Here is a 15,722-nt window from a genome sequence, read left to right as displayed (position 1 = left end):
ATCTTGATTTTTTTTTTTTCCACTTAAAGGCAACATCCCAGTGAGTTTCAAAAATGTAGCAGCAAGGTACAGAGTCTATGTGCCATTCTTAATATCTGTGGTTTTGCTGTGGAATTAATAATAGTGCCTGAAGGAAAGGAAGTTTTGCTTAGTGAAAACTTGAAAAGCTGCTCTCACTGAAGAAACAACTTTAAATATAACCAAATAATTTAAACCGCTAAGTATTTTGAAAACCTCTTAAGTTATCTTCAATCAAATTACTTAACTTTCAGATAATTTGTGACATCCCTTATTGTGGTGTTTGTGATTACTGAAAGCTTTGGTTGATTTCCTTTAAGAAAGGGAGAGGGTAAAGTCAAGAGTTAAATTTTAAAAAGCCTCGAAAGTTCCACTACAGTATGGACTTCAACTTTTTGCTCTCCATTTAGTGTGATGATCAGTGTGGTTCAAACTCTAAACGAGATAATGCCATTTTCCGAGACATCTGCTGACATATCTATTAAAAGGAGATTTGTATTAATGGAATTTTGTGATCGTTTTGCCAGGTGTCAGTCTTTCAGAGTCACTTTAGATAAAATCAGAACAATTTGTATAACTGCACAGCTGTAAAAAGCACTATTTTGTGCCAAGTCCTACACACGATTTTAATTAATTTGGGCGCTCTCTTGTTTTTATATGGTTCACATAATTTTTGGTGTCTCCCAAGCACTAATAGGATCACACACTAGATGCAGCGTCTGCCTGGCTATTTGTGTGTATTAATTCTGCACATCCTCTTTTATCTTTTTTCCAGGCCTACGTGTTTATTCTAGTGGTATCTCCTGCAACTTCTCTCTCCTTTGTTAACCGCTGTGCCCTTACCAATCAGTGATTGCCCAATTTACATGAAAGCCAATTTGCATAGAGGCCCATATGTAAAAATACTTGACTCGTTGTTTTTAATAAGCCTGAGCTTGTAGTACAGCTACGCTTCCAGGAACCCCCAAGTGGATTCAGTTCTTTCTGCTGTGGACCAGGGTGGAGTTTAGTGCAAGTATGCATCTCTCTTCACAGGTGATATTAAGCGTAGATTTGCTGAGGATAATGAGAGGGAATAGCGGTTAAAAAAACCTCCAGAAAACCATAACTGTCCTTGGTGCAACCACTGTGGAACACTAATATAAGGCTTGAAGTTCCCTACACTGATGTAATTCAGGTCTAAGGAACCTTAGATTTACCAGTGATATTGTGCTAGTAACTAACAACCCCAAAAGTTTAAAATCGACCATCAACACCTCAGTAAAAGCAGCAGCTCAGTCAGATTTAGCCAAAATTATTATCAAAATTCAGTAGTCAAAATGGATTTTATTTAACTTTCACCTTTGAAACCAACTTTTCAAGGAGCAAAATATGAGACAAGTAGGATGGCTTGTTTTCCTGAGTGGCATCAGCTTATCCAGGTGAAACTTACTGGAAAGTTGCCATCTGGAACAGAACAGCCCTCCCTAACTTTTACTGAACTAAGGAGCTGCAAAGGCAGAGATTGTTGGTGTGTGCAGGAGGGGGTTCCCTATAGGTTATCGTCTGGACAGAGGTCAGCTCAGAGGATCACTCCAAAATAAAGTGCCCTAAAGGGATATGGGCATTGGTTGGAGATCAGTAGATAGAGTTCAGGAATTATGGATTGGTGACTATTCCTTTACAAAAGTCAGGAGGAATTCTGGGGTGTACTGGCGGCATGTTACCTGTATACTAATGTTCAGATTTGCATGTGGAACTGTCAGCAGAGGTAAACTAGCTTTGGGGAAAATGTTATGTCAAGGGAGGTCTTGAAAGAAAGCTTTAGTATATTGGGGAAAAGAGTAGAAAAACTAATTTAATTGTCCAGATGTAATGTGTAATCACTGATGTTTCGTATGTTTTCACTTCAATTCTTATTTTTGAGTAAATGAAACTTCCCTTAATGCTGACATCTTCAACTGTCATATTTTTTTCTTTGTGGGTTTCTTCCATTTTTTTATGACCTGTTACACTGCAAGAGTAGTGATAGCAGATCTTGCATGTGGTCCTGATAGCCAAAGACAAATTAAGTTACTTAATGTCAGACAAATCTGTAATACTTCTACAGTTGTTAAAGTTTACTGAGCAGGGTGCTTCTGACAAGTTACGTGCTGTGGTTTGGGCTGGAGCCATGACCCTGGTGTTATCAGCACTAAGGCTGGCATCAACCCTCAAACCAGGACATGATGTTAATTATTTCTTTATAGCATAAAGAGAGCAATACCACATTATTGGTTGTACTGCCATAAAGCTAGTTCAGGTAACTTGAAAAAGTAATAAAAATAAGGCTTTTGTTTTGTGCTAGAAAGTGTGATAGTAGCATATTAACAAAACCTAAATTGTAATTTAATATAAAAATTTATTTAGTGATGCTGAAGTCAAGTTTTCCTATACCATCCAGTAATAATTGACTAAAAGATAATTGGAACTGGGGAATCATTTTTATACGTTAATGATCAGGATAATATTTTTGTGTGGGATTCTAAGTAATTAATTGGGTAAACTAGACTTTACATTATAGATGACAAAGCTAGCAGGCAATTTGTGTATGATGTGTTCAGCATATTGTACTAATTTTTGTATTCTTTGTGAAGGGCAGTTATTTATGTTGTGTGTTAACTTCTGAAAAGTTGGAGACAATTTTAAGTTCAAGCATAAGTTTTTAACCAGTTGCATTGAAAGCATTGTTTCCATTAAAAAGAACGAAAGCATGTTGTTATTTTTATGGCTGTTAATGAAACAAGTTATAATGATCCCTCATAGTCAATTCTGAAAAACAACATTCACAATTCTCTGTACATTGCATAAATGTTTGGGCTTTTTCATGGAATGTTAGAATGGTTTGGCTTGGAAGGGGCCTTAAAAGATCATCTAGTTCCAACCCCCCTGCCATGGGCAGGGACACCTCACACTAGACCAGGGTGCTCAAAGCCCCATCCAGCCTGGCCTTGAACACCTCCATGGGTGGGGCATTCACAACTTCGCTGGGGAGCCTGTTCCAGTGCCTCACCACCCTCAGAGCAAAGAATTTCTTCCTATTATCTAATCTCAATCTACCCTCTTTCAGTTCAAAACTGTTACCCCTCGTCCTATCACTACACTCCCCAATAAAGAGTCCCTCCCCAGCTGTCCTGTAGGCCCCCTTTGGAAGGCTGCTATAAGGTCTCCCCAGAGCCTTCTCTTCTCCAGGCTGAAGAACCCCAACTGTCTCAGCCTGTCTTCATAGGAGAGGTGCTCCAGCTTTCGGATCATCTTTGTGGCCCTCCTCTGGACTTGCTCCAACAGGTCTACATCCTTCTTATGTTGGGGAGCCCCAAAGCTGAATGCAGCTCTCTTGGTGAGGTCTCACAAGAGAAGAGGAGAGTAGAGGGGCAGAGTCACCTCCCTCGGCCAGGTGGCCATGCTTCTTTAGATACAGCCCAGGATACAGTTGGCCTTTTGGGCTGTGATCGCACATTGCCAGCTCATGTTGAGTTTCTCATCAACCAACACCCCCAAGTCCTTCTCCTCAGGGCTGCTCTCAATCCATTCTCTGCCCAGTCTGTATTTGTGCTTGGGATTGCGCCGACCCACGTGCGGGACCTTGCACTTGGCCTTGTTGAACTTTGAGGTTTGCATGGGCCCACCTCTCAAGCCTGGCCAGGTTCATCTGGATGGCATCCCTTACCGCCAGCATGTCTACTCCTCTACACAGCTTGGTGTCATTGGCAAACTTGTTGAGGGTGCACTCATACAATTGATTTGTTAGAGGGACTGCAAATTAACTGCAAATTTTAATTCAGAAAAATTTCTCTTAACTACTTGATGCCTCTGTTTTTTTGTTTGTTTGTTTTTCAGGAACTGTAATTGGTGTTGTCATTTACACAGGCAAGGAAACTCGAAGTGTAATGAACACATCCAATCCAAAAAATAAGGTAAGTTAGCCTTACTGTGGGATTTCCTACTTTTGTTTTCATAAAAATAGATGTACTAAAAATCTATAAGCTCTTACTCTGATGTATTTCGTGTGTGCTGAACTGACTTGAACTTTGGTATGAGAAGTGAATTCTGCCTCAGTCTCATTTCAGAAGTAAAATTATTCTTTTTTAGCTAGGAGTGTTACAGGTATTAATGGAAACTTTTGTCTTCAGAGTATAAATGCGTATCTTCAGACTTCTATCTCACAGCTAAATGTTAATTCCCACTTCACTTCTCTCAGATTATTTTACTGTAAAGTATTTGGCCAAAGCTACACAATAGTTTTAAGGAATGTTTATAACAGACTACTAAAGTTTATTTGGGCTCCCAGAGGAAGTAGAGCAAGATAACTGAGGTTCCAGTCAGTACCCAGAGTGCCCTTCCAGGGATATTTGTAAGCAATGAAAACTTTGTCAAGACATGTGTCAGTTGAAAAGATACCAGAAGTTTGAGTGCTTCCCTCTGTACAAGGTTCCTTCAGTTCAAAATACAGCAAATGGCTCTTCATTTCCTCAGTGATGTTTCTAATGTAAGTTGGGGAGGGCTCTTGATTATAAAGAAATGAAACTTCAGTTGTAGGCTGTATCTTACAACCTAGACCTGTGTTTATGTAGAAGATACTTAATTATATTAAGAAAGGAAAAAATTCGTGTAAGAGGTTATAAAAAAATCAATTGTGACAGGTTGCCATTTTCACGCCATTCATAATAAGTTGCTCTGAGTAGAAACATCAAGAATGAAATGATAATACAAATTGCTTGAAGCAGTTATTACAGTCCCCTGAGTGTATTGATTTGTGTTTGTAATGAAGAGATGCTTTTAAATGTCTCATTGACAGAGACAGGTGATATGTACCATTACGTGGATTAAGATGGCCTTTTATTATTTTAATCTTTATAACATATGTTTTAAAATAATAAAGTGGAACCAGAATGTTTATGGTGCATAATTATTTTCTATTCCATCTGATACAAAGATGAGCCCTTTAGTAACAGAGTCTTTCTCTAAGAATTCTGAACAACTTCTGACTTATAATTCTCACAGGTGTTTAAAATGAAATTATTTAATACAGTAAATCGATAGAGGAGCATGCTTAAATGTAACATGCTTTACCCAAATTCAACGGATTCTGGAGGTGTATTAGATTTCTAGTAAATATTTGTTAAAATTTTTTTTTGCATTAATATTTCACACAGAAAACTATCATAACGGTAAAGGGATTTGGTTTTAAAATTTCTGTGATGTTTTCAAAATTACTATTAAGTTTAAAATAGTTGCTCCAAATTTTCATCAGCAAAAGATTAAGAAACAGGTAAACCTACAAAAAAGAGATCCAGCAGCATGTTGACAAGCTGCAGCATGGTTTTTACTATTATGACAATACATGTGCCACCCTTGGTTGCATAGTACTTTAATGTTACGGCTGCTAACAATTAAATGTTGTGTTCTTTCATCTACAGTGGGAACTAAAGAAGTTATTATTTTCATGAAGTATTAAAGCAAAATATTACATGTACACATGCACATACACTAACAGAGCCAAATCCTAATAATATTATCTAGCATATATTTCACTATCAAGTCTATGAACCCTATCTAAAATAATTAGCTTAGGAACAATTCGGGGGAGGTTTAGACTGGGCATTAGGAAGCATTTCTTTACCAAGAGGGTGGTCAAACCCTGGAACAGGCTTCCTAGAGAGGTGGTTGATGCACCATGCCTATCAGTCTTTAAGAGGCGTTTGGACAATAACCCTAACACATGCTTTAACTATTGATCAGGCAGTTGGACTAGATGATCGTTGTAGGTCCCTTCCAACTGAAATAGTCTATTCTGTTCTAATTAGAAATTATGCTTTTAAATAGCATTTTATCTGCCGCTGATCAAACAGGTGATGCCTGTAGAACTAAACTGTAGTCATTAGTTGTCTAAAGGCCTTTAAAGGAGTCATTGACCTGTTAAAATAGTCAGTATTCCAAGTATGTATATTCATTTGTTTCTTGAAGGTGCTTAGTTCTTAGTACCATAATTAGATGATAGGAATCTACTAAATGTGAATAATGAGGGTTAATATAGTATATGTAAAATTATCTGCTGTAACTGACTCTGCCTTGGTAGTTGCTGTATAGAATATTTCAAAAATCTAAAAATTAATCTTATACTGAGCAGAAGAAGACTTTGTCTAGAGCCTGTTTTCTACAAATTATTCTGTAAATGAGTCCTGTGTGTACCAATTCCTCAACAATAATACTGGTGTGGGGTTTTTCTCTCTGTGGACTGAGCATCCTTGTTTAAAGCGGTTGCCAGCAAGTAACGTGACCAGCAAGGGTGGCGTTGTGGTTTGGCCTCAGCCAGTCTCCAAGAACCACGCAGCTGCTCGCTTGACTCCCACAGCCGTGGGAAAAATCGGCAGGAAAAGGCAAAACTCGCGGGTTGAAATAGTGTAATTTAGCAGAACAGCCAAAGGGAAGAAGAAAGAAAAACAGTAACACCGATAAAGGAGTTTAAGAACGCGATTACAGTACCGCCGCGCAGCGTGCTGACCGCACCCGCACCGGGGCAGCCCACCCCCGAGTGGCGACTGCCCCCCCGCATCCCCGGCTAGTGCCTCTTATAGCTGGGCATGGGTCACGTGGGATGGAATACCTGCCTCCTTGGGGAAATTAACCCCATCCTTGCCGGAACCAGGACAGATGGATTTGGGAACTGAAAACAGAAAAACATTTAAGGCTATGGCAGATGAGTAAGTGATAAAATGCAGTACTTCATTGTCAAAAATAGTTGTCAATATTTTTAACGTGTAGTTTTAACTCTACCTTTCTGTGGAGTTAACATCTTACCGTCCCTGTATCTTCTACCATCGTGTTGTGGCAGCTAAACATCACGCAGCCCTTCGCTCATTCCCCAGGGAGGGGGGAAGAATCAGAAGAGTAAACGTGAGAAAACTCATGGGTTGAGATAAAGACAGATTAATAGGTAGAGCAAAAGCCGTGCGCACAAGCAAAGTAAAACAAGAAATTCATTCACTGCTTATCAGCAGGCAGGTGTTCAGCCATCTCCAGGAAAGCAAGGCTCCATCAAGCATACCAGTTACTTGGGAAGACAAACACCATAACTTTGAACGTGTCATTCCCCCTGCCCCACCCTGCTTCTTCCCCCATCTTTATATGCTGAGCATGATGTCGTATGGTATAAAATATCCCTTTGGTGTGTTGAGGTCAGCTGTCCCAGCTGTGTCCCCCCCCTAGCTTCTTGTGTACCCCCAGCCTACTTACTGATGGGGTGGTGTGAGAAGCAGAAAAGGCCTTGACTAAAGTATGCATTGCTCAGCAATAACTAAAACATCTCTGTATTTATCAACACTGTTTTCAGCACAAATCCAAAACAGCCCCATAATAGCTACTGTGAGGAAGATTAACTCTATCTCAGCCAAAATGAGCACACTTTGGTTTGTATACTTCTGTAAGATAGTATGATAAGTAGTATAGTAGTATAAGTAGTAAGATAAGTATGCAACTTACTGCCTGTAGGTGATATTCTCTGCTAGTTAGCCTTGCGATAGGCAGACAAGCAGTAGTCAGTTCATTCCTCCTCTGTGTATTTGGGAGGGGGAATCTTCCCGTGTTTTCTCAAGCTTGACGATAATGATTACATGTTGGATAGGGTATGTAGCATTAGAAGCCAAAAGGAGGGCAAAGGGAGTCTAAAATAGTCTTTGAGAGTAGAAGATATATTGCAGTTGAGATATTAAAATTCAAACATAAAAAAAAATAAATCTGCATTTAACTGTTGCTGAAACAAAATTGAAATTAAATTGATCAATTGTGATATTGCTGCAAACTCAAGAGGAAATAAGTCTGCTCCCTCTTCTGCTTTAGAGAAGAATTGTTTCAAATACTATTTGGAACTGGTTTTAAATGGCAGACTGTCTCTGCTGCCTTTGAAAACAAATAAAAATAATATTCTAGAGATTTTGCTGTAAAACATGTTGATATGCTCTTGTTGGGAATGTAGTTCAGTGGTGCTCATGTCTTCTGGCATTGGAGAAAGCAAACGCTGAAATCTGTTTCTCAATTTACGTTGCCAAAATCTAACGTGTATGTCTAGAAATAAGCAAGAAATACATGGGCTTGACTCTTTCATCATTCGTCTCTTCAGTGGAATGTAGATAGCTGCTTTAGTTGTATTTCTTGCTGGAGTATAACATTACTACTGTACTTTGTACTATAAACTTTTTTTTGTAATGGCAAATTTTTAGTTTTCCTGCTTAAGGGTGGATGTTTTTTGACTAAAACGATATTAAAATTTAGAGATGCAGACCTGCTCTATAAACACTGAGCAGAAGGCTAAAACTGAAATAAGTTTAAGCAAACTTGTGAAATGTACGTACCTGTTCAAGCATGTTGTTTAACTGTATGTTAAACTTAAAAGGATTTATTGTGTTTGCTGAAGTATTTAGTCATTCAAGCAACAATTTTCTTAACTTAAAGTCAACACTTTGTTATTTTATTACAATTATAAAAAATGTTTCATTGCCTAAGGATGCAGACGCAGTCTGAAAAACACAAAGAGAGAGAGAAGAGAATTTTCGTAATGGATCAATTCAATATGTTTTTAATTCCAAACAACATAAAGAAAAAATATTTGACAAGGTTTAATTTCGGTCTAAAATGATATGTTCTGTGCTTTTGATAAATGTAGAAATGGTCACATCAACATTATTATAGTGTAATGACTCTCTATTTTACCTCATTGGCAGTCACATCAGCTTGCTCAGGAATGCAGTTCCAGCCTTAAAAAAAAAAAAAAAAATCAGATTGAATTGTGCTCCTCACAATGATGTAATCAGTAATGAAACCTATTTGGATAGATATTCTTAAACCTTGGCTTTTTGCATGAAGTTGGATTTGTCAATGCTAAAGGTCATTTATAGTTGTTAATTAACCAAGAGGGAAATTAACAAACGAAGGTTATTTATTTTGTCTGGCATTTTGCAGTGTTCTCATTCTTACCTATTTAAATAGTGCAGAATAGTTTTTTGTTATCTAAATCTAGAATTGTTTTTGCAGTTTTGGTCATCATAGAAAGCAAGATTGTTAGCCATTTTGGAAATGGGACCTTTTTCCATCAGTGGCAACAGATTTGGGGGGTAAAGTTAAAAAAACATAATATATTTGGAGGGAGACAAACAAATTTGAGGGACTGTATTTTGTGTACTAACATTGAAACATTAAAATTACTTGGACTGTGCAACATACATATACACACTCAGAATATACACAGTAATGCACCAAAATGAGTAAAAATTATCTTAAATAGAACTCCTGAGAAATCAGTAACCTATGTAAAGGAGCTACAGCATGTAATCTGCCTAGTGTGCTTCAGATCAGTACAAAAATAGTTTTTATGTTGCTAATCCTTACAAGCAGCATCAGCATTCAAAACACTTTTTTTTTTTTTTTTTTTGCCTTATATTATGGAATTCTACATCTGCTGTTATGTTTTAACATCAGAAGTAAAACTTCATACTAACCATTCTGTGTTCATCGAAACAGTAATATTTTTTTTCCCCTAATTCTTCACTAGCCTGATAGCTAAATGCTGCATTTCTTGTGGCTGGTGCTTTGGTGATTTTGCAAATGTTGTTTGTTCAGTGTTTTGTTTTGGGTTTTTTTTTTTTTTTTTTTTTTTTTTTTTTTGTGGTAGTATTGTCTTCTTAAAAAAAAAAAAATAAAAAAAACCCACACCAACCAAAATCTATGAACTGCTATTGTTTGTGTTTTGTTTTTTTTTGTGTGTGTGTATGTTGCCATTGGTTATTTGAAAATGGCCTCACTGGTGAGCCTTGAAGTTAAAAAAAAAAAAAAAAAAAAAAAAAAATTTCTGGTAAACTGAGGCAAAGTCACTTCATCTCCCTCCCCCCCGCCCCTCAATTTCTCTTCCTAGTGTTTTGTGACCAAATTTAAAAGGCTTCTCTATGCTTGTTCTTCTCTCTCACCCATTTTATGAGAATAATTTTTGAAAAATACTTCCTAAAAAAAGCACACACCACCCATCCACTTTATTTGAAGTGAGAGTGGCTGGAGCAGATTCATGTGTTCCGCGGAATTGGTATTACTTTGCCAATTTACCCATTCAGCGTACTATTTTCAATACTCCTGCCTTGACACACTTTTTTGAACATCCTTAAATTTGGTTATCCAACATGTTCTAGTTGCATTAGTAAGCCATTCTTATCTGTTCCGCCTCAAAGGCTGACATTTGTGAGTCCAACTTGCGTTTATGTTCATGAGTACCTATGTTAACATGAGTAGCTCTTGTGTACTATGCCACCAATCTTCTCCATAACAGAATCACGTCATGAAACTTGCATGTCTATATAGACTGAGGGAAGAAAATGCCCCATGAAATCCCATCAGGTAACACAAATGAGAATTTGCTGTTACCTAACAAGCTTCAGAAGGGCCTTAGAAATGCATTGACCTTATCCTGCTACTTACTACACTGTTATGCAAGGGCCCAGTAACTTACATGTTTTTCTTATTAAACTGATAGTTTGATGTCCATAGTCTATTTGAGAAGAATGGCTTTCTATGGCTCTGTGTCTGTACAGCCTAAGATAACAGCTGAGCCTTGAAAATTTTTGTGGCTCTTAGTGACAAATTTCAAGGATTTATAAGAAGAAAAGGTTTTATGTAGCATTTCTTTATCGCAGTATGGTCTGCTGTGCTTAATCGTCTTAATAACTCCTCTTTGTGTGGGATAAAATTGAGAAAGCTGTCACATAAAGGTAGTGAGTAGTCCCCGAACTTAGTTTGTCCCCTGTACCCAGAGCTTCTGTCCCAAGAAAGTGTGTAACCACCATCTTCCCTTGAGGTACGGGAATGCCTCTCTTGGTGTAAGGGAGAATAATTGGGATGAGGCCATGAAGAAATACATGTAAAATAGTATTAGCGCTTTTCTCTCTGTGGGCTGTCATCTCTGAGCAAAGGAAAGTAAGTAGCAAATGGTGGAAAATAGAGTAACCCCTGCCAAAGACTAGAGTGTCTCAGTGAGAAGGATGGAACAGTGTTAGCTGAGGAGGCGGGCAAAAGATGTCTTTCCTGAAAAGTTTGGAAAGAAAGGGCTGAATGGCAGAGGAGCCACCCTTGTTTTTCCAAAACTGGGATTAGAACGTAGGAACGTTGACGCTTGGAAATGCTCAGCAGTGTTTTAGCAAACCAAAAGCAAGATTTCTGTGTCCTTCACTCTGAGCCAGAAAGAATATCTACCTACTGTCATTACCAGTAGCTCCACTAACTGCAACAGCAGAAGTGTGGAAATGGGGTTTTCAATCCTCAGATGACTTGTATGGAAAATGTATAGTTCCACATAAAGGAACTGAGGTTTTCAGTTTTCTTTCATGTATAGAAGAATACTAGGCTTATACCACTACATTAAAACAGTAAGAAAACATTAAGACTGAAAGTCTTGGTTGACTTCGAGTGTATATGTGGACAGAATTCACTTAATGCAAACTAGTATGCTGTACAAGTTTGGGGTTTTTTTTGGTACACTCCTATATCATTTACAGCATGCTATACATCTTCTGCAATTGCTTCTTTCCGACAACTTGATACGGAATTTTTATCCACATTACCAGTGCTTCTCAAATAGCAGTGTATGGGTTTTGTTTTTGTTTTGTTTTTTTTTTTTTTTTTTTTTTTACTCCTCTACTTTACATTCTTCTCCTGAAAAGTAATAAAATGGTAATACTACAAATTGGAAAGTGGGGCAAAAGGGATCAAAGGGGGAACACACCCCTCAAACAGAAAAATGGTGACTGAGAGTGGTCAGTTTAAAGTATGGGACTTCATTTCTCACACAGTTTAGTGTTTCATGGTACTGTTATAACTCAAATACTGGTACTGTTGGGTTTGCATGGACATGATGTCTGTAGCCTTAGAGCAAACTTGATCCTAATGTATTTTGTTTGGCATCTGTAAAATAATATTAGATCATCACTTGCTTATCTGCATTGCTGTTATGTCCGTGGGCTAGAGAATAAGTTGTTCCATGATGTGGCCTGCTATCAGTTCACAAGTTAAGGCCCCAGAATAACCTGTGCCCTAACTTTTAATTTTTTCTGAAAGCAATAATTAAACATATTATGCAATTGGTATACCAAGTCATGTGATATGTCTTTTCTGGCTAAGTGTAGTTTAGCATGGTGCAACGCATTGCTATGCGGGGTCTGAGTCACTCAGCCTGTTATGGTACTGGGCTACTTGGGACACGGATGTTGAATCAACGTTTCTACTTCACCTGGTGCCACTTTCTGTTTACAATCCTACTGCAAGGCAAAGTCTGTGCGATAATATATAATTTAGTTCAAAACAAATTAATTGTTATATAACAATATACAAAAGCAAGGGAATGGCTCTTTGGTAGTAAAGAATTCTCACTATAGGTAAATTTCTGGGTTTACTGTGTATTTTAGAGTTAGTGGCAAACTCTTCCATTGATTTTGCTAAGCCCAAGAGTTTATTCATAGCTGTAAAATTCCTACAATGTTAAATTCATTCTCACTTATAAGAATATAGGAGGATAAACATTGGTACGTTCCAGAATGTGAATGACTACCCATAAGCCATGTCTGACTCAGAGTCCTAAATTTTTGTGATTTTCACCAAGAATTTAATTGATGGTGTTCTGAGATATATCGCTTCCCGCTTTGGAGACTCACGTTAAAATTTGCTTGCATTTTGTTCTCTTTTAGTATGCTTTAAACGTGAATATGTTAGAATTTGGCTCAGCAGCTCAATGTCATTTCACACCAGTGTTTGAGGAAGGATCAATGGTAGAGTACACAGTTTCTGCAGTAGTCCCTAAACCAGATTAATCTCACAAAACAGCCTGAGCAACTCTTAAAGTAGATCAGTCTGTGGAATATCAACAACTTGTTGCTTATTCACCAGAAATACAGTTACAGAAATACAATTACCTGTAGCAAACTAGGCTAAACCAAATGATTTTTGGTAAAATATAGAAACCGTTTGAAATTTTGTCATTCTACAGAAGACAATGCAAAAGGAAGATTCCTTGTGTAGTTGATGTGTGTTGAGTATCCCAGTGAGCTGTTAAGAGGCAGTCCCTGATGGCTATTTCCTCTCAGCTGCTGCTAATCAGTTGCAGGAGTTTGCTTTTTCACTTGCCTTGCTCCTTACAGCTTTGCTCCTATTGGAGTTAATCACGCCATCAGCAAAATGTGGCTGCTGGGAGGTGGAGAGGGTGGGGGCAAAGGGCACTGCCTCTCAGGTGATACTTGCAACCTCATCTGGTGGCTTAGAACTGCCCCATCTTCATAATGCTCTGCCTGCGAGGCTGTGCTGGCAGTATGCAAGCCAAGGTGGTGGTAACCAAAATACTGATGGTGTGGAAATACTGTCATGTGTTTTCCTATGTTAGGGTTACGTTCTGCGTATCAGGTCTTTGTTAATAAGAGCAATGTACCGCAGTTGGCATTGATTTTTATATGTGTTTTTTTTTTCTTACTACATGTAATTTATTGGAAATCTGAAACCTTTAACTTAATTGTGGAATGTTCTGTATGCTTTCCTTAGTAAAGGTGCATGCGCACATTCCAGAAACTTACAGATCTAAAAACCTGATACTTCAACTGTGTGGAAGATCAGGCGTGCCTAATATCTTTAAGAACTCTAGTGTTATTAGAAAAGCCTATATAACTTTTCTTTTGTGTCATTTTCCATAATTTGGAAATTGGAAATCAATAATTGGAAATCAATAATTTTTTTTTTTCATATTTTTATGAATTGCTCAGTTTTTTTCCAGTATGGAAAGGGATTATATAAGGAGGAATAGAGAGCTTTTGTGGTAGGTATGTTGAAAGTATATTAATTATTTTAATTTTTTATTATTATGAAAGAGGGATGTCTTAAATGTCAGAAACCAGGATCTTTCGGAGACCTGCAGAGCATTCTTGAAATAGACGCTCATCTGATGTTGACATCTTTTATTTGGATGCTTTACAGGCATTATTGTTTAGCTGGCTAGACTTCTTTTTATGTCGAGCGAGTACAGCAAAACAGGTCTTATATGTGTTTTCATTTATGAGACTTCTTAATTTGTGCAGCTGAAGTCTGATGTATTTCTCTAGGTACTGGGGGCTTAGTAACCATGATTCACATGACTTGGAATCCTAGTCTACAGTGCTGAATAGAGGGAAAGGAAAGTTCTATACATATCAGGACATAGTATTTGTTTTGATATAGGCTGAACATAGTGATCATAACTGAGATAACTTGCTTAGTTCTGTTTGCACCCTTAAAGTAACAGGCTTGTCATATTCTTAACAAATATGATCTTTGCCCTTCTTTTTTACCTCAGTTCAGAGTGGAAGCCTGTGGATAGATTGAGCATTAAAATCAACATACCAGCTTGTACTGGATGAAAATAATGTGGTTTAGATTGTGGATTAGTTTGCAGAGTGGATTGCTCTTCATATTCTTAAAGATAATTCCTTTCCCATCATATCTTTTGGAATGTATCCCAAAACACTGTTTATACAAAACAGCGTTCAGTTTCATCTCTTTTATGATTTGGAGACTTTGTGGAATCTTTTCTTAATCTCATAGTATCCAAGGAATCCACTGAAATATTTTCTTTCATAAAAGTAAAGATAGATGACTTATGACTCAGCTGAAAATAAGATTCTTCCTCAGGGTTTGAGGGACAGGCTTTTTTTTTCTTTTTTTTTTTTTTTTTTTTTTTTTCCAGTTCTCCCTATCACATAGAGCTCTTTTTCTAGTTTAAGTTTGAAAGTGGTTGGGCAGTTGTTTATTTCCTTCTTTTGAAGGAACAGTTGAAAATTTGTTTTGATTCACTGTGTTCTAATTGCCTACTATATGTATAGTCTCTGTTTCTCAATGTAGCCCTGCCAGCACCACTCCTCTGCTTTGTATTGCATATTCCTTTCTTCTGACTGCCTTTCCCCTTGGCTTGTTCTGCTTCTCCAGCCTATTATTCTGGTCTTTCTAATGCTTTTAGTAGTTCCACCTATCCCTTTCTTTCCTTCATCTCCACGCAAATCTCACACATCCTTGTTTTTCTCTGACCGCGCAGCACCTTTATGAAGAAGAGAGTTTAGCCCTTTGTTAAGATGAAATTATTAAAGGTTATTCTTCATCTGTCACAGTTTGTTTACCTTGAAAAATACTGTCTTGGTTAGTTTGCACTCATTGTGGAATGATGATGATGATCGCGATCCTGGTTCACCTCTTCAGCTCTGTCTGCATCCTTCTGTGTGCTGCTTCCTCCCTAGCACTGTCACCTTCCTTTTAAAGGTTCTTTCAGTGCAACTCATGTATCTGTCATCTGCTTTGGTATCAAGTTGTTGGCTTCAACTTGTGAATGCATGGTTGATTTCTCAACGGTATTATGCATGGGAAAAGATTCACCATAAGCAGCTGAGCAGCCATTTCATTGACCTTCTCTAAATACACCTTTGAAATTCCCTGCCATCACATTTACCCAAAGGTTCTCTGGCTGTATGGCCACCTCTTATTCTCACTTTTGGGTTTTTGTTTCAGCCGTTACTGTATCATTGCTTTTTCCTTTATGCTCAAATCAACTGTGCTTGATCCTTGGCTTGTTGAAGTAGTTTATGCAGTACCTCATTCAGGGCCGCGCTTCATGTAAGGACACCTCTCTGGATTTTTAGTTTAAA

The 15,722-nt window shown here is 37.8% G+C and overlaps 1 protein-coding gene across 1 annotated transcript in view; it reads left to right on the top strand.

The window, feature by feature from the left end:
* Positions 1-3,655: 3,655 nt before the first annotated feature.
* Positions 3,656-15,722, top strand: part of ATP9B (ATPase phospholipid transporting 9B (putative)) — a gene marked incomplete at its 5' end in the record, with an annotated part of 74,379 nt that continues 62,312 nt past the window's right edge. The window contains 2 exons of the mRNA XM_082499177.1: positions 3,656-3,761; positions 3,877-3,953. Coding sequence (XP_082355303.1) covers positions 3,656-3,761; positions 3,877-3,953 — 183 coding nt within the window. The remainder of the gene's footprint in view (positions 3,762-3,876; positions 3,954-15,722) is intronic.

Source organism: Vanellus vanellus, assembly GCF_965231255.1.
Source record: "Vanellus vanellus genome assembly, chromosome: 2".
Lineage (NCBI taxonomy): Eukaryota > Metazoa > Chordata > Aves > Charadriiformes > Charadriidae > Vanellus > Vanellus vanellus.
The sequence above is the reverse complement of the archived record's forward strand: the minus strand, read 5'-3'. Positions and strand labels throughout refer to the sequence as shown.